The sequence below is a fragment of the Procambarus clarkii genome, chromosome 28 (assembly GCF_040958095.1).
Source record: "Procambarus clarkii isolate CNS0578487 chromosome 28, FALCON_Pclarkii_2.0, whole genome shotgun sequence".
NCBI classification, from domain to species: domain Eukaryota; kingdom Metazoa; phylum Arthropoda; class Malacostraca; order Decapoda; family Cambaridae; genus Procambarus; species Procambarus clarkii.
In genome coordinates, this window is record NC_091177.1 from 874,651 (window position 1) to 894,808 (window position 20,158).

At 42.4% G+C, this 20,158-nt stretch overlaps 1 protein-coding gene across 2 annotated transcripts in view; it reads left to right on the top strand.

Moving 5' to 3' along the window:
* The window catches only part of LOC138369502 (uncharacterized), a 52,310-nt gene that overhangs the window by 3,641 nt on the left and 28,511 nt on the right, over positions 1–20,158 (top strand). For both annotated transcript variants that reach the window (XM_069332771.1, XM_069332772.1), the window contains exon 2: positions 94–1,368. In XM_069332771.1, the coding sequence (XP_069188872.1) occupies positions 94–1,368 (1,275 nt within the window). The remainder of the gene's footprint in view (positions 1–93; positions 1,369–20,158) is intronic.

Here is a 20,158-nt window from a genome sequence, read left to right on the forward strand (position 1 = left end):
CGCATAGGCGCGCGGAGCGCCGAAAGCATCTAGGGTATTATTTTTTTTTGAGCGCCGAGAGTGCGAAAGTGTTAATTGTTTTTACTTTTACAGGTAACTTTTAAGACTCCTTCACCAGCCATATCTCCAAATCCATCTGAAGCCTCCAGTGACAGTCATCGTAGTCAGCTCTCCACACCACCATTACTGCCTCCCACTACGCAGCGGGATACCTTGTCAAGTTCTCCCATGCCTCATCATCTTGGACAAATATACCAGATGAGCACACCTCAGGGACAAGGAACATCATTTGGACGGCAGAATCAAAGTACAGAAAGTAATTTTCCAAATCAACAACATCAACAGTTTGGAGGACAACCTCCTTGGGGAGGAGTAACCGGAATGAGTGGAAATATCCCATCTCAGCATGGTATGGGGCGTCCTCTTCATCAGCAAAATCAAGCAATGAATTCTGGACCAAACTTCAATATGCAGAGAAATGGCAATGGGCCATCTCCACAAACTGTTTTGCAACAACTACAATCATCCACACCTAATCAGTCAGACATACTGACAGCAGGAATATTTAACAGACCACCTCTTGAGGGCTTCCATCAACTTGGTGGACCAGTTCCACCAAGACCAGGAGTAGATATGCCTAACAGAATGAGGGAGCCGGCTCCCAGAATATTGGAAATGATGGGAATGACACGTGCACCTCCTTCATTTGGACCAGTGGAAGGCTTAAATAATGCATGCAGGATGCACCCTCCAGGCACAGACGGCCAAGGACTAGATAGTTCTCCTCGCATGACTCAGGCACCATTCAGGCCACATCAGGGCCAGCAGGAAATGGAGACAATTACGACTCAGGCCAAAATGAATCCTGTATCACATCCACTGCTCTCGCCTGGAGCTATGAATGCCCATCTTTTTGGTATTGACGGAAGGCAGAATGTCAGTGGATCTAGTGGTCCTGGAGTATCGGGTGGTCCAAGAAATGTATTTGGGGAAAGTGATGTAGGACCACCACGAGGTCCTGGACTCTCACCACCCATGGGTATGGGCTGGGGTCCAGGGCATAATGAAAGCAAAAGCTACCACATGAGTCACCCTCCTCCTACTTTGGCGAATCTTCTGCAACAACATGCTCAAGTTGATATGAGGCTCAACTTACCATTAGATCATGGATCAGATCAACTTACTTCTGGGTTAGCCAGGCTACCTGGAGGGCCCTCTATACACAACCCTGCTATGAACACTCGCAGCCCTCCTGGTGTTGGCCCACTTGGCACTGTTCCTCTGAGCATGCTCTCCATGCCTTCCACTCAACCGCCAGGTTCCATACCTCACAGTCAGCCACCCAGAGGACAACCATTCATGCAAGAGGTTAGTGAAATTTTTATTTTGTTATCATCCATACCCATATCCCATGTATCAGTTCTGTTTCCTCTAGGTATCAGCCTGGAGGAAATAGGAGAGTAATATATGAAAAGAAGGATAAAGATACATAACACAAAAAGATAACCATCCATTCTACATTTCTTTTACAGTGAACAGCATCACATGGAATTAGTTCCATTATACACCAGCAAAGTATTCACAACATCACTGCACTACTTCATATGGCCTGGTGTAAAGTGTTTTCCATGAGCTGTTTAAAATGTTAAAAAATCACTCTGTCTTTTAACTGATTGGTTCCACAAAGCTTTATTCCCAATTACATGTGTGCTGTTCACTCAAGTCTCTGCTCCCTCACGCACATACACCATGGGCTACCCATCTTGCCATCTTTCTACTATCAAATTTATTTCCATATTATTTCTTCACCACTTTATGATCCATTCATTCAGTATAACAAAATCATAAAAAAAACTCCCTCTCTCTTTTTTTTCCTCCCTCCCTCCCTCCTTTCCCCCCCCCCTCCCCAAGCTTATAATTTACCACCTTTTATACTTCACATGTTTCCATGACATTTTTGTGTCCTCTTCTATGTCCTAACACAAGTAAATGCTTCTCAGAGTGTCCATTTCTTTTACTCTATTTCTTATGTATGGCTCCAGCTGAAACCCAAAATCAAAATTTTAAAAGCATTAATATACTTTTATCCTGGATATTTTACACTTGCTGCTAGATAAATGATTTTCATAATTCTTAATCATAATCATTTTATCTGGAGGGATTGAAGAGTGGCTTGCTGTAGCTAGGAGTATTGAGCACTCCATACACATCACATCAGCCTTATGAGTTTGTAATAACCTACTGGAGACTGAAGCCAGAACCTGGGCCCTCATAGAGGTGCAGGGAGCAGAGGGACTGATACAGTCACCTTCACCAAGGAAGCATCCAGAAAGGAAACAAAGCCAAACAGACAACTGCAGGATTCACAAAGAAAAGAACAAAGCAACAAATGACTAAGCAAACAATCTACCCAGGAGTCGGTTCGATGCCCTCTGTAATTGCAGCTGATCACCGACAGGTGGCAGCACACTGCAAGCTGCCGTATTCCCATGTCAACTTTCCTCAGTCTATTTATCTGATGTCCAAATGTATGGATTGCTTGTTGAGTTGTGAGCCTTCCAGGTCCCAACTGTTCCTAGATAAGTGTTGGTCATCCTTTGGACTGTACAGTGAGGGACCCATTTGGTTGTGTCCTTGCTTTGGTGTTAGCTTCATGTGTGTGTGTTTGCAAGCCTCACTTGTTGTGTGGCTTGCATAGATACAAGTGTCTTTTTCTGGTGGGCAGCTCAGCCTTAATTCATTTATCTCGGGTGATCCACAGTGTCATTAAGTCTAGCCAGCCTGCAGGGGTACCCTTAGGGTCCTTGATATTCACAAATTTGCACCTCTGACTGCAGTATTTTCCAACATGTTTTACACTGATATCTGTGCTCTGGAAGTCTAACAGGGTCTAAGTGGCTCAATACCTGCTCAATGTTTCAAGTCCCCTTTGGGCTTGTGTTGCTTTGGGTCAAATTTCCTGTCCTGGTGTCTCCTCTTTGATGGTGTGAGTGTCGCTCTCCTCCCTGATAAGTCCCTGTTTTCTTTTACACCATGGTTAGTTACAGAGAACCACCATTTGGCGCCTCCAGAAAACTGGCATTGAATTGTAATGAAACTCCTCTTTCTGGTTGGGCCTCAGTGGCTTCCTGGTGCTCCCTCCCCCCTTCCAACCAGGTGCATCGAATTGTTGTCCTGGACTTCAGACTTAGGAACGTTGACATGGGAAGTCGGCAGTTTCCAGTGGTGCTGCCACATGTCGGAGATTACTGCTCATCCTTCTAGATGTTTCCTTGGTGAGAATAACAGTATATTGCCTTCCCCCCCCCCCCATCCTATTCCCCTGCACCTCTGTGCAAGGGCCAGGTTCAGGCTCTGGTCTCCTGTAGGCTATTACAGACTCCTAGGGCTGATGCGACTCGAGTGTGGAACTATCTTAGTACAGCTAGGTACAGGAAGCCATCAAGACCCAATGAGAAAGAGGTGTTTCATTACATTCAACACTGGTTTTTGGCTCGGGAACAGTTGGCCATGCCTTTCTAAAGTCTTGTTTTCCACCAGATACCTGTATAGAGTTGCTTAAAACCAGAATACAATATTGGATTTCATATATCCTATGCAAAAGGTAAGGACTTTCTTAAAATATGCTATGTAGTAACTAAGACAGATAAAAAAAAAAGTAATATAATATTAGTTTAACGATGTATAATGAGGAATACTGTATAATGCATTCATTGTTTTGGCTAATATAATAATGATATAACAGGTCAGATATATGGATGATACTTATAAGATGCAGTGTTATTGTATCACATTCATTGTAATATTAATGTAAATTTCTAATAGGTAACAGTGAGTAATATCATAACCTAAAACAGTATAGATATGACTTTCATAATGAAGTTAAACTAATTTTGTCTATGAAGTAGGGGATTCCATGTTATAATTTGACAAGATTGAGGCAATAAGATGAAATATCTCCATATGCTCATAGACATGTCTTGGGGTTTCAAAAGGTCTTTTGAAATCTGTTACATTTAGAAATTATGATTATATTGTGATACAAAAAGCCATTTGGGTTTGAGTTTGAGCTGCAAAAGTGCAGGTGTATTTTGAAGTTTGACAGGCAGATCGTTCATGTATGTTGACTCGTGAAGTGGATGAACAGGTTAGACTGTGTGGGAAAGATGAGTGGGAGTGTCAGATTCATCCTGAATCTTAAGTGGTTCTAAGCATTTAATTTTGAGTATTAAGGAATTGGGGATAATGTTGTTTCGATGCTTGTATGCAAAGAGTGAAAATTAATAGTTTAATGGTGTCAAGTAAGTTAAATAGCAGGTATTGGTTCAATCTGTTCTTAAATTATATTATTCTTAAAATTTTAATGTGAAACAAAGTGTTCTTATATAAGAAACACTGGTAGTGAGGCAATTATAGTACAAAAAGAAAGAATGGAGACGACTATAGTACACAAAATTTAGTGTTGAATATGTGATATTTTCTCCAGTTTTGTAAAGCATTGCCTGGCTCATACCTTAAGTGGGTTCTGAGAATTCTAATACTCCCAAGGTCTGACCTGGGGCCAGGGTTGATTTGTGGAAACTTGGTCTGGCACTTCTTGCAAGAAAGTGTCTATCTTTTTCTTGAAGGAGTTGGCTTTTGTTCCTGCAGTATTTCTTATGCTTCCTAGGATGGTACCACATAGCTGTGGACCTCTAATGCTCATACAGTGTTCTTTACTTGTGCCCATGGCACCTCTATTCTTCACTGGCTCTGTTCTGCATTTTTTAACATATCATTTGCTCCAGTATGTTATTTTACTGTGTGAATTTAGGACCTGGCCTTCCAGTATCTTTCATGTATATATTATATGATACCTCTCTTGCCTCCTTTCTAGAGATTACACTTTTAAGGCATTGAGATGGTCCCAATAACTTATTATATCTATGCAGTACTTGCTGTATATGTTCTCAGTATTTCTATTTCAACAACCTCTCATGCTCTGAAAGGGGAAATGATAGTGAGCAGTGCTCAAGGTGGGATAGCACAAATGATTTGAATAGTAGGAGCATTGTGGTGGAATTCCTGGATATGAAAGTTTTCATGATCCATCCTATCATTATCCTTGCTGATGCTATATGTGCTTGGTTATGCTTGCTAAACTTTAGATTATCAGATATCATTATTCACTAATCATTTATGTGTTGTTTTCCTTCTATGAATAGATCTGATCACATCTTGTATTTTGTATTTCGTTTATGTTCTTAATTTTTATCATTCCTAAGTATGTGTATCTGCAATTTATCACTGTTAAACATCATGTTATTTTCCATTTCCCAACTGAAGACTTTATTGATATCAGCTTGTAGTTTTTCAACGTGTTCTACAGAAGTAATTTTCATGCTGATATTTGCACCTGCAAAGGATGACATGGAGCTTTGACTTGTATTTTTTACTATTTCTGATATGAGAAGGAGAAAAAGCAGCTTTCCTGGCCCATTCTTTACCAAACTCTTTGATCATTGAAGTGAAGCAAAGCTGGGTAAGGCCTGTCCCCTGGGGTACAAAGTTTTTCACTGTGATTGGACTTGATTTTATTTTAATGATTGTTACTCTTTTCATTCTGTTTGACAAATTTAATATTCATTGCTCTATTTCACCTGTTATTCCTATTGATCTCATTTTATGGGCTGTCACTCCTTGATCACATTTATCAAATGCCTTTGTAAAGTCCCTGTATACCACATCCACATTTTATTTCTTGCCTAATGCTTCTGAGATTTTGTCATATTGATTGAGTACAGTAATTGCAAAAGGCAGGATTTTCCCATTCTAAATTCATGTTGTCTTGGGTTGTGAAGATCAATGTTCTCCATAAGGGTTGTGAAGATCATTGTTCTCCATAAAATTGGAGATCTGACTTCTAAATACTCTTGCAAAAATTTAATTATTAGTGTTATTGGTCTATAGTTTTTAGCCAAGGTTTTGCTACCTCCCTTATGTAAAAGAACTGTATCTGCTAATTTAAGTGCTTCAGGTATCTCCTCTGTATCCAAACCTTTTCTCAAAACTTCACTGAGTGCTCATGCTTCTGGCACCTTACATTTTTTATAAATATGAAATTACAGGAATCTGAGCCTGGGCCGAAGTGCACGTTGTCAATTTCTCTTTCAAAGTCTGCTGTGCTCTTGTTAATATCAGTTACATTGTTGGGATTGGATATCGTTCATAAAGAAGCTGACTGGATCATCAACTTTCCTATTATTTATTGGGGTGCTAAACACAGCCTCATTTTATTTTTTAGGATTTCATTCCTAATACAATGAGCTTGCATAGTAGTATTGCATGGTTGATATAATCAAATGCTTTACTCAGATATAGAAAGACAGCTATTATAGTTTTATTTTGGTCGAAATCATTCTATATGCCCTTGTAAAATTTTGTTACATCTTTTCTATGTTTCTTCCTTTTTTTTAAACCATATTGGTCATGTGACAATAAGTTATGGGTATTTTTAGGTGATCAAGTCAATTGACAACTTTCTCTTATATTGTACTAACTGCTGAAACGATAGATACTTATTGATTGTGATGATATCTATCCCAGTTGAGCACAAGTTTCTGGCCCCACATTGGGTGCCAGATGTGAAATATATATATCTAGTTTCCTTATACAAATCTAGCCCGACGAGTGGATGCCAGATGTGAGAATGTCTCATATGAGATATAGACGAGAGCAAACACCAGAATCCAATTACCTGATGATCCAGTCACTAGGTCATTGACTCCTCAATTGCTTACCTGGTTGATACCTGGTTGATGGGGTTCTGGGAGTTCTTCTATTCCCCAAGCCCGGCCCGAGGCCAGGCTCGACTTGTGAGAGTTTGGTCCACCAGGCTGTTGCTTGGAGCGGCCCGCAGGCCCACATACCCACCACAGCTCGGTTGGTTCGGCACTCCTTGGAGGAATAAATCTAGTTTCCTCTTGAAAATGTCCATGGTTGTTCCGGCAATATTTCTTATGCTTGTAGCAATCTTGAGGGTAGTCAATGGGTCCTCACACCAAATTTAGTATTTAGGTAATGATTAGGTTCAATCCCAAGAGCCAACACCACTCAATTTCACAAAATAAGGTTGTAGCTTGTAGCAGGGCACTCATAGGGGGGCAGTAGTCTTTTTAAAGGCATGACATAAAGACACGTTTACATTAATAACAAATGTATTCAACAAACTTACTGACTAATACAAAACAATAACACATTGATGTTACGTTAATCTCTTTAGTTACCTTGACAGCTACTCAATTGCCAATGCAGCAGGAATTTATCTCACTGCTATCGGCTGGTAAAATCACAAGAACACGTCTCAGGGCCCTCCTGCTGGGCAAGAACAACCGTGAACTAACTGAACACTGGTGCTCACTCAGACTCAATTGCAATCAACTCTTTCAGTAGCAAAACAATCAAACAACAAATCAATTAAAACAATTAAAACAGTGCAAATCTTGTCACTAAGACAGTCTACAGTAAATCAAATTACTGTAATTACATTAACACACATCCTTTGGATGGTAATCAAATCACAATACCTGTAGTTAATTAATTACGTTAATGATTGTCACAGACTTAATTACAGTACCTTAATTCATTATGGTAATTATGTTAATTACTATCACTCAGACAGCTAACCAATCTAAGACAATTTACATTTAGTACAATCTGTCACTCAGACAGCTAATCAAACAAACAGTAACTCTTTACTCTAATTACCCTGTCACCAAGACAATTAAACAATCATTGATAATTACTTTAACAATCTGTCACATAGACATCAACCAAGATGAATTACGTTAATTAACCCTTAAGCTGCGCAATACTTACATAGGCGATGGGAGTAACTGTCACAAATTGCGCAATCATACATAGGCAATTGAGGGTTCCGTCCCGCAGCTACACGGGGGTCACATAGGCTGCCTCGGGGCTCTAGTAAACAAATGCGATTTAAAAAAAAAATTGTGGGCAACATTTGTGGGTGTGAGAGCCTCTGACCTGAGTGAGTAACCAAGGCTGGTCCACGCAGCATGAGCTCACAGCACTGCTGTTTAGCTTGTGACCACAGCATCACCTAAAAATGTTTAAATACTGTATATATGTAACTGCTATTATTTAGCGATGATAGTATTACCGAAGACCCCTGACTGTGATAAAAATGACCAGGATTTTGATACTAGCAGGATTGTGGTGATAATTAGCGCTGTGCGTAGTATGGTGGGAGGAGTAATGCTTAAGGATGGAGGGATGTAGTGGTTGTCTGGTGACTGTGTGGCCACCTGTTATTGTCTGAACTCACCATACCAGCTTAGTGGTTCGCAATGGTGAACACAAATGTAGATAATTATATATAGCATGTGTGTAATAACAGTAAAAGGAGTTAGGGCGGTGGCGTCGTCTGGTAGCTGCTGTGTCACTTGTGAAACAGTTTTTTGTAGCCACTATGTTGTTTGGACACTATACCAGCTTAGTTGTACAGTTATGGTGAATAAAACATGTAGATACTTGTATATAATGTGTGTATATAGTGTAAAATCATCACAAACAGTATAGTAGGAGGAGGAATGTTGGCGAGTGAGGGAGAGAGCGTCAGCTGACTGTGTGGTGATCTCAATTATTGTCTAAACTCACCTTACCAGCTTAGTTGTACAGTTGGTTCACATATTTTATTATATAAATATGTCACACTATACACTATTGAATAATATTACTGCCCTTCCTCCAAAAAAAAAAAAACAAAAAAAAAAATCAGACACATTGAAATAATTACGTAATAATGTCTTTGTGGTAACTCCTGTCTGTCAGCGCCAGTGAAGCAGACTTCCATAGGACGCCTAGTCTGTCAATGCCTCAGTTTTTCCAGACTTCCCCGCCCTATTGCGGCTAAAATATGTCACCTACGATTTTTTAATTATTTTCCTGTGATCAGGGAACACAAATAAACAAAACTTGTGACAAAAAAAAATTATTTTTTTATTTATTGTGCCTGGCAGTGTTGAAGGCCATTAGGTCCATAACAGCATAAGGGTTAAGCTATCAAACAGACAACTAGTAATAAGATATCACTTGTTCCCTACAATCACAACACAATATACTCACTACACTTCACAAACAAATGCCCAACAGTATACATACCACTTATCACAATATAAAGTAATCACTTGAATATTAATAGTAATAATATTAGGGTATCAGATAAACAAACTCACTCAAATGACTTACAAAATCTCTGGTTCTCTGGAACGAAATAGAAACATCACATGGAAATTATGTCAATACGTATCGGTATCATTAAACCGTACACTCAAAATACACACTCAGCATAACACAGACTATATGTGTGGAAATGTGTAATACATACACTCAGTCAGCAACGAATTACAGGAATCGCGCAGACACGCTGTAATCGACAACTGTTCCGGGTTTCCTCGACCACGCTTCTCACACTCGTTGCAGGTGATTACAAGACAATGTCTGGTCGGTGGGTTGATATCAAATCATCACTAGGAAACCTCAGTAATAAAACAGAAAATATATTTGTACTCACTTAAAATACCGGCCTTTGTCACTCAACCATACAAACATACAACAGTTTGACTTTGTAGAAGCTTTGATGATCTTTCTCCAGCAAAATTCCGCATAGTGTAAATCATGCGAGATATCAATGACACAGGGTGGCAGGTGCAGATATACAAGCTTCGATTGCATGTTGTTACATGCATATAATGATGACCCACACAGGTGGCATTTGTAGACAAGTGGTGTACACTCTTCAAGCAAAGGACCACACGTGGTTTACATGCGAGAAACACATGGGTGACCAGGTGGTGAGGTGTGGCTGACAAGTCAGACGCACAGGGCGGGTAGCGTGTCATTAACAGCTGGGTGGTAGGTGACAAACTCACACCGGGTGGTGAGCATGCTTGCTCACACTGGGTGGCGGCACGGAGTTTTGGGCGGCAAACACAAAAGTCCACAAGTACGTCAAAAGTACATATTTCTCACTCGGAGAAATTGACAGCACACAGTGGGATCAATGCTTATCTACTTCAGATTACTCTAGTGGCAATTGGCTCACAGATGTCAGCGATAAAAGCAGATGAACTGTCTGTTGCACTGACAGATGCAAAAGAGTGGCAGTCTGTTGCATCTGGGGATGAACTCACATGGAGGCACAACTTTCTCTTATGTCTTATTACTCGTATATCGCTAATTTCAATCTTCATGAGACTGGATTCTGCAGGCGGACGTGCAAGATGAAATGTTAATAACGAGATTTGGATTAACATCGTGTTAACGGAGATCTGTACTATTGGTCGATAGCACAGTCTTTCACGTCCTACACAGACAAGTGACTACTTCCAAATGTTATTGGTGGCATGGTGTGGGTCACCTCTCAGCTTCCCTCCTTACCATATAAGCCAGGCCAATGAGCACCAGGCCCTGAGAACCAACCAATTGGAACCCTGCCCTCCGGTGGTGTGATGCCGTGACATCAGGACCCAGGCCTAGGCTTGAACAAGAGGGCCTTGTAATTCAAAACCCCAGGCCTAATCTCAAGGCTCCGGAGTTCCCTCTTGACTCTTTCTGGATATTTCATCCCGTGGGTTTTTTGGGCTGTAATACATATTACACCTTGCTGTAATTTCTGAATACAAGTACCTACGTCAGCCAATGTGGTACCTCTGGAATCCTGATGACGAGAGCTGTCGCCAGATACCCAACAAGGCAGGGTCAAGTTTCCAAATAAAGAAACTGGACTCAGTACACACACACTGTGCACTTAGTGAGGGTTTAAAAATGATGGTGTGCACTCTACATCACACATTTAAGATAGCTGGTAATCCATTCCCTTACATCGATATATAATTGTCATTACAGTGGAACCTCGAGTGACGAGCGACTTCAGTTATGAGTGTTTAGAGTAACGAGTGAGTCACTCGCAGAAAATTTGTCTCAATTAACGAGCAAACCACATGGTGCTTCCCTAGCGTTCCCACTGGTTCTTGAACGCCTCCGACGACAGTGTTGTTGTTGTATCGCAAGACGAGCGTTTCACATAACGAGCTCGGTGCCGGAATGGATTAAATTCGTTAATCGAGACGCCACTGTAATTGTGAAACTTTAATCTTTTATACATAAAAATGATTTTTTATAATCTTGTTTAAGTAAGGGATCTTGCGTTGTGACATTAATATATTGCAGAGGAAAGCTAGCACATATTTAAGCCTGTTAATATTATATGTATTTAATAATTATAATTGAAAAAAATATGTTAAACGAAACTACTAGTTTTAAAGACATACCTGTGGTAGTGATGGCCTCTGGTAAGTGGGGGGGGGGGGTGAAGCAGTTCAAACAGGCATGATGGAGGGAAGATGAAGGGAAAAAGTTGTCTTCTCTTAAGATATTGTGGATTACTGGATTGCCTGTATCAATTAGGTTTTTATTTATTTATTTATAAATAAAATAAATCACCTACTTATAAATAGGTGATAAAAAGCAATTGACGGTATCTAAGCCATTCTGAGGAAAGTTGCTAGAGAGGGTGGTTACCATAGAACTTTATTAGCTGTTGAAGAAATTAGCAATTGTTGTCAGGTCAGGTCAGAGTTGGATCAATCATGAATGATTTACCATGTGGTTTCCTTTTGAGAACTTCACAAATTACTTTCCAAGTTGCTATACTGTCACCAGAGGCTCATTCAATCTTTTATTTGTAGTAATCTCTCTCGGTTTCCTTGAATATTATGTTAAGATAGTTATTCTCCAGTTCTGTGCATTTAAATTAATTATCAATAATGTGTGTATGTGTATAAGTAACTGTATGCATTTGCGTGTGGTAAGGAATAAATGTGAGATGCAAAGCCAGTATTGCACGGACTTGTTTAAAAATTAGTGCACATGTTTGGCGAGATGAGGAAGTGACATGTGTAGTTGAGGACAGGAAAAAAACGGGTATTCTGTAGATGCAAACTGGAATGGAAAGATAGATAAGAAAGAAGGAGTATGACGAGACATCAAAATTTGTGTGAAAACCTTACTAGGAGAACTGATGAATGAATTTCAAATGTGAACATTATTTGTTTTACTAATGTGAGAAGAGAGCAAGATACAGTAGAAAAATCTCAGAAGATATACATATATACTGCATATGTATCAATGGAGCAGATACGTGTACCAGCAGAAGCTAAAATAGAGGGAGGCCGTATTTATAAGGTATGGAGAAACCAAGCCGAGAGCAAACTATTGGAGGCGACACTTTATCAGTAAGAGCTTTATCAGGAAATCTCTAAGCTTTATCAGTTCAGAAATCTCTTGAACTTTTTTTTCTTCAAGTGCAAAAAAAGTAGTAGAGTATTGTGCTAGGTGAATGGAAATAAACTATGGGTGTGCTTATATTATACAATTGTATGAACAGTGAGTGTAAGAACTATAAAGACATTCATGTATTAAGTGCAGTAGGCAAAGTGAATGGCAATAGTTATTGTTGCTATTTATCAATTATAATTCAAATTTATAAAGGGGTCATAATTTCATGACAATGTCACATACCCCCAAGATTTCCTTATGTACCTTGGGTTGAGACCCCTGCCTTTAGAAAATTACTTTATCTGATATCTGTAATCATTACCACTTGACTGGAAACCATCTCACTTACACTATCGTCACCATTTGGATGTCTTCCTACTAGCTTGGCAGTTTAGAATCACTTCACATTTTACAAATAACTGCTGCATACTCAGTTCAACCCCCCAATATTCACCCATTAAGTTGTTGTTTATGTGTGACTATTGGCTGTAAGGGTTGTCCATTACTTTCACTGTTTCTAATCATTTTAATTTAACTATTGCAACATTAAATTAATTTAAATTCAAATATAAATCCTTTTGGTAGATATTTTAGCTCAATATTTAATTGTTCTTATTTGTATCACTAATAATGTGTACGTACAGGGCAGTCTTTGTAATCTTTAACTGGGTTATCTGAAGAAAAGCTAATCTAGATAATGTTTGTTTAGGTAATCATTTGTCATATTATTTTTTGAAGCTTTTTCAGATTTAAACGAAATTTTGTTGGTATTTGGGGCTGAGCACAAATTTATGTAAAAGATAAATGTAAATATCTTCAGTAAATTTATTAAAAATATATTACAGCACAGTGGTACCTCAGCTTATGAATTTAATCCGTTCCCAGAGACGGTTCGTAAGCCGAAAATGAAAAAACTGAAGCTAATTTTCCCATAAGAAATAATGTAAATTAATCCGTTCCACACTCCCCAAAAAATTAACTTCAAAGTAAATTTTATAACTAATTCACCCAAATCTTCAGTACTAAAGTATGTCCAAGTTATTGCTTACCTTTATTGATGACACTTATTGGCATATGGAAGACAGTAAGGAGGGTGGGGGGGGGGAGAAAGGTGTTAATGTTTAGAAGGAGAGTTCCCTTCCATTGTAACATCAGGCAGTGATGACTTCTCTGGGGTACACACACTGGCACGTATTGCCTGCATACCACTAGTACCTGCTTGTGGCTCACTGCCCCTCCCTGTTCAGCTCGTTGTTGCCATGAGGGGGGCTTGGTGGGACGGCTGTCGGAATGTGATGCTCCTTGGGACAGTCCCCTGTACTTTTGTAGCCTTGTGCTCCTGCTGCTATCCTCTAATTGTGCTGAACGACTTTTCCTTTTCCTTCTATTTCGTTTTTCTCCCCCCCTCTTCTCCAATCTGCTTGTCGTTTCCTGCCGACCTTTTGCTTGTTTTGGTTATTCTTTTGGACTTCTTCTATTTTGACGCCCGGGTGCTTGAAGAGGCATACTCTTGCACCCGTAGAACTGTAGTACCCAACATCGAGAGCGAGGGGAACCTTTTATTGTCAATCCTCGTTTCGTCACTGAACCCAATCTTGACTGACTGACGGTTCTTAAGGTGGCGTTTGTGGGGCGTATACTCACGACGCACCCCTAGGAGGCCCCAGCATGATCGGCGATAGCTTCTTGTTGGGTGTCCTGCCTCTAATTGTGGCTCCATGGTGGGTGTGGGGGCACATTCGTGAATGAATGTTTTTTTTTTCCGTACTTATGTCTATTTCTGTTCCTCCTTTACCTTCTGAGGCTCGTGGGGTGGGCGACCAAGCCCCCGAGTCGGTCCGTGTTGGAAGACCGGGCTCTGTAGCCTCCGCTGCATTGGGCACCCGACCTTGCTCCTCCTTTGGCCTTTCTGACTACTCTCCTTGGCCCCTGTCCCTCCTCTGTGGTTGGGTCGAGCCCCAAGCCCCCAGTGGTGACTACCTCGTTCCCTGGCACGGCTCAGTCTCTAGTTGTGACTACTGCGCCTTTTAACCCCCTCTCTCTCTGGGGGTTCTCAACGCCGTCCTCGACACGGCCGCACTCCCTCAATTCCTTCCCGTTCTGATGCCTATCAAGCCTTGTTTGATCCCGCTTCGTAGGCCAAATACTTTGATCTCCTCCCTCTTGATTCTGCGCCTCCTAATGATTTCTCCCTTCATAGGCACCTTGTTGATTCCGTAGATGCCTCTGTCACCTTCAATCCCACCCGTCTAGGTACACGTGTCATATCTGCTCCATCTCAGGATGCGGCCTCTCGCTTGGCTGCTTTATCCTGCCTTAGTGAGACCCCTGTTCGCGTCTCCAAGAACGCTCGGTTGAATACCAGTGTTGGCACTATTCTCCTTCCGCCCCATGTTGCGACCAGTGTTCGGAATCTGCAGGACTGCCACGATGATATTCAGCATATCCTTGAGGCCCAGGGCCATTCTGTCCTCCAGGTAGACACGTTTACTCGTCCCCCTCGTGGTTGTCGCCATCAGCCCCTTTGGGATGTGAAGATTACTTTTGATGATAGGACCCTTCCGCCTTCTGTCATTCTTGCTGGTGCCAGGTGCTCTGTCCAGGAGTACATTCCCTCTCCTCGGCTCTGTAATAAGTGCTGGAGGTTTGGGCATGGTGTCCCCGCTGCTCTGGAACTGTCTCTCTGTCCTTTGTGTGGGGGCGAAGGTCACTCTAAGTCGGAGTGCACTTCTTCCCAGGTTCCCTGCTTCAATTGCAGTGAGGCCCACCCTACCTTCTCCCGTGCATGTATACATTACAAGCTTGAGGCAGCCGTCCTCAACTTGAAGCACCGGGAGCGTTTATCTTTTCCTGAGGCGAGGCGCCAGGTTCACTGGCTCCTGCCTTATGCTAAAATCTCTTATGCTCACGTGTTGCGCTCTTCCTCTCCTCGTCCTTCCCACCTTCCTCAGACTCACAACCATTTCCGGGCCTTGGACCCTGATATGCCCACTGCCCCCTCCTCTGTTCCTTTGAGTTCTGCCCCAAAGGGTCCCCCTCCTGGTCCTCTGTCTGGGGTTCCCCTTCTTTCTGCCCGGTCTGTCATGTCTCCTGTGTCTTCTTCCTCGTCTCCCTCCGATCCTCCTTCCCATCCTTCTCAATCTATTGGCTCTCCCCACCACCTGTCAGTGGGGGCTGATGTCCATCGCTCTCCCAACGGCCGTCGTGTGTGTGCTCTCATTCAGCTTCTCCTGTTGAGACGCTGGAATCCGTTGCCCAGTACGTAGTTGCTGGGACACCTGTCTCTTTAAGTCAGAAGCGTAAGCCTGGCTCCTCTCCTTCCTCTTCCCCTGCGGGTAAGAAGGCTTCGCTTTCTTCCTCGGTCCCTACTTCTGACTCTCTCGCTCCTTCCCCTCCCATTTCAGTGGTTGCGCCCCCTGTTCCTGCTATGGAGGTTTCTTTGTCCCCCACTTCCCTCTCGGTTGCTGCCCTTGCTGAGCTGCACTCCCCTTTCTACTCCTTATCTTCTTCTCTCTTGATTCGCTCTGATGTTCCCTTTGTCCCCTTACTTTTTCCTTCGCCTCTCCATTGTTCTGCTGCTCGTATCTTTGTGGGGAAATGGTACACAGTTTGTTCCATTTAACAAACGGAGCCTGTGCTCCTGCTGGGTGATTTCAATTTTCATCATTCCCTTTGGGGTGATGTTCTGACGAACACCCGGGGTCGCCTTCTTGAGCCGTTTATCCTCTCTTCTTCCCTGTCTCTTCTGAATTCTGGTGGGCCCACGCATTTGGACTCTCAGACTCACACCCTTTCCTGTCTTGATCTTTCTCTTTGCTCGTCTTCTCTTTGCTTAGATTTCACGTGGCAAGTTCTTGATGACCTCCATGGCAGTGACCATTTCCCCATCCTTGTTACCTTTTTCTCTTTTCACCCTCCCCTCTCCTTCCCTAGGTGGCAGTTTGCTAAGGCGGACTGGAACCTATTTACCCTCAGTGCTGTTCTCTCTGACCTCTCTCTTCTGCCTCTCCCTCGCTTTCTCCTCCTTTTTCATGACACTGTCTTCGACGCTGCCCTCCGCTCTATTCCTCGCTATTCCTCTCGGGGTCCACGGAAGTGCGTTCCCTGATGGAATGCAGACTGTGCTCGGGCTGTCCGCTGTAAGCGTGCAGCCTGGAAGAGGCACCGCCGTCGGCAGACGGCTGATTCTTTTCTTTTCTTTCGGAAGGCGAGTGCGGTGGCCCCTCGGGCCATCCGTACGGCTAAACGTGAATGTTGGGCATCTTATGTCTCCTCCATTACGTCTGAAACTCCTCTGCCGCAGATCTGGAAGTGTATTCGCAAGATAGCGGGTAAGTTCGTTCCCGATGTTTCACCGGTCCTTCACCTCCATGGTACTCTTGTGGCGGACCCGTTGCAGGTCGCTACCAAACTGGGTTCTCATTTTTCTTCTGTTAGCTCTGGTCTTCATCTTTCCCAATCTTTCCTTCTTCGTAAACCTGTCCTTGAATCTCGTCCTTTAGATTTCTGCACTCGTCTTCGACTTCCCTATAACGATCCCTTCTCTCTCTCTGAACTTCGTTCTGCCCTGGTCCTCTGCAGTTCTACAGCGGCGGGTCCCGATGGCATTCATTATGAGATGCTTCGCCATCTCCCTCCGTGCATGTCTCAGTACTGTCTCCACTCGATCATCCGGACTATATGGGAAGGACCCCCCAGCCAGATTATCACATTTTTCAAATAATGGTACTTTTTCACCTACGAGTCCAAAAGTGACCATTTCCAACTATTTTTATACTACAAACAACATAATTTGAATTGCCTTGCCACATACAATTATTAAATATTCAACTAGAAACCTCAACTTACCTTGTTGGTGTTCGTCTTCTTGATTGATGCCACACATCTTGAAGTTAAAAATTCTTAACAATTTACATAACCTATACTAACACAACACTAAAATTAACACTTAAAATTACTGTACAGTTCATTAAGCTAAGTTAGTTTTGACTGCCAGCTGCTGAAGCCTCACTTGTTGAGGGCATTTGGGTTGCCTGTGAGGCCTCACTTGTTGAAGGCGCTTGCTTGCACCTCACTTGTTGAAGCGCTTGCATGCCCTCACTTGTTGAAGGTGCTTGGCTTGCCTGTGACGCCTCACTTGTTAAAGGCGCTTGCTTGCGCCTCACTTGTTGAAAGCGCTTGGCTTGCCTGTGGCGCGTCACTTGTTGAAAGCGCTTGGCTTGCCTGTAATGCCTCACTTGTTGAAGGAGCTTGGCTTGCCTGTGGTGCCTCACTTGTTGAAGGCGCTTGGCTGCCTGTGACGCCTCACTGGTTGAACAACACGTAACTTGTCTTTAATTGCTAGGACAATCTTCTTCCTCTTAACACTTCCAGAACGATTGATGCTGCTACCAGACATATTCTTGGCCAAAAATGTTCAAAATTACTATGAAAATTAAGAAAGTTATTTAAAAAAATATTTCACTAATGGCGCAACACTGTGAGGCCGCACTGGTTGAGGTGTATAACAGTAACTTGTCTTTTATTGTTAGGACAACTTTCTTCCTCTTAACACCTCCAGAACGATTGATGCTGCTACCAGACATAGTCTTGGCCAAAAATGTTCAAAGTTACTATGAAAATAAAAAAGTTATTTAAAAAAATATTTCACTAATGGCGCAGCACTGTGTATAACACGAGGGACGGACGCACATGGGTTGACCAGTGTTGGACGGGTCCACTTGGGGTGGGGCAGCTATAGCGCGTTACGTAGGCCGCCAGAAGGAAAAAAATTCACAATATTTTTGAAGGAAACTTCAGCCTGTGCACAATGCTTTTAGGAAACTTAATATTAAATTTGTTATTACATAATTACTAGTACTTATTTCATTTGTTTTTGGCTATGATTAATTGTTCTAAAATTAATGGTAATTCCTGTACCCAGGTGGTCCCTCCTGATGCACCCCTCCCACCCTCCCAACACCACCCACCCACCCCACTCCCCTCCTCCACCATGCGTCTAGAGCCACAGACGGGATTAATACGGTATGGCCATATTTTCATCCGGCCAAACCAGCTTTTATCCGGTTCCTGTGGCCATTTTGGTCGGATATTGTGATAACTTTATCCGATCACGATTTTGGCCGTATAAGGGCGTTTTCCGGATGTTTGAATCCCGGATAATCGCGGGCTTACAGTATTTACTGAGTCTGTATAATCGGATCTGGGAGTCGTCGTCAGTCCCAGAGGACTGGCTCGATGCCATTGTCCTCCCTGTTCGCAAACCAGGGTCTCTGGGAACATCCCCTAAGGACTTTTGCCCTATTGCCCTCACAAGTTGTGTCTGCAAACTCTTTGAACGTATGGTTAACGTTCGTCTGATGTGGTTCGTGGAACACCATCACCTCCTCTCCCCTTCTCAATTTGGTTTCCAGAAGTGCCACAGCAAAACAGATGTCTTCTCATCTCTCCAGGACCGCCGTGATTGCTACTGTCTTCGCTATCTTGCTCGGTCCTTGCAACATCCTTCCTCTCGCCTCTGTCGTGCTTTTACATTTACCCCTCCTGCGGTTCCTGTTCCTCTTCACCACCTCCCTCTTTCTGTCCGGTTATCTCGCTTACAGGATTCTCTTTCCGTTCATATCATATTCGAAATCTCAAGATTTCTAATATTTCTCCTCGTGTTGTTCCTTCTTTGCCCCTGTGGAGAGTCCCCTTTCCGCAGTTTTGTACATCCTTGACCCCACATCACTAAAGCTTATACCCCTCCTACGGTTCTAAAACGCCTTTTCCTTGAGCACTTTTCTTTTCACTCCCGCTCCGTTTCCGTCTTCACCAATGGGTCTAAATCTGCGGACGGTGTTGGTTACTCTGTTGCTTTCCTGATTGCACTTATATGTGTCGCTTACCTCCGGAGACTAGCATCTTCACAGCGAAGCTTTATGCTATTCTCTATACTCTTTGTCTCCTGCTTTCTCATTATCAATCGTCCTTTGTAGTTGTTAACTCTCATAGTGCCCTCATGGCTCTCGGGTCATTTAATCCGGTTCATCCAGTGGTTGTCGAGATCCAGCATTGGCTGTTTGTTGTTCACAGTAGATTTAAGTCGGTTGAGTTTTGTTGGGTTCCCAGCCATATTGGTGTCTCTTTAAATGAGCGTGCGGATGCTGCCGCCAGGGAAGCTGTCCGCTCTTGTCCCATCTCTCGTAAAGGTATTCCTTATTCCAACTTTTACCCGGTTATCCATTCCTCCATCCTTACCCGTTGGCAGGCTTGTTGGTCGTCTGTTACTGGTAACAAACTACGTACTCTTAAAAGTTGTGTGTCCTCGCAACCCGTTCTCGCAAATTCGTAAAGTCAATAATGACTTATTAACTACGTGCATAGGTGATATACTAAACATAATAGATAACCTTGAAAAGATTCATAGAAAACACCGACCTTACCTAACCTTGTTAGTATCTTAAGATAAGCATCTTATTGCTTCGTAATTACAATTATTACTTAACCTATACCTATTATAGGTTAGGTAATACTTGTAATTACGAAGCAATAAGATGCTTATCTTAAGATACTAACAAGGTTAGGTAAGGTCGGTGTTTTCTATGAATCTTTTTAAGGGTATCTATTATGTTAAGTATGTCACCTATGCACATATTTAATAAGTCAATATTGACTTATTAAATTTGCGAGAACGGGTTGGTCCTCGTGGCCGTCCTCCTACCACCGTAACCGGCAATGGGAAACGACTCTGGCGAGGTTGCGTATTGGCCATACTCGCTTAACTCATGGTCACTTGATGGAGCGCCGCCCTGCTCCTTATTGTCCTAATTGCATTGTC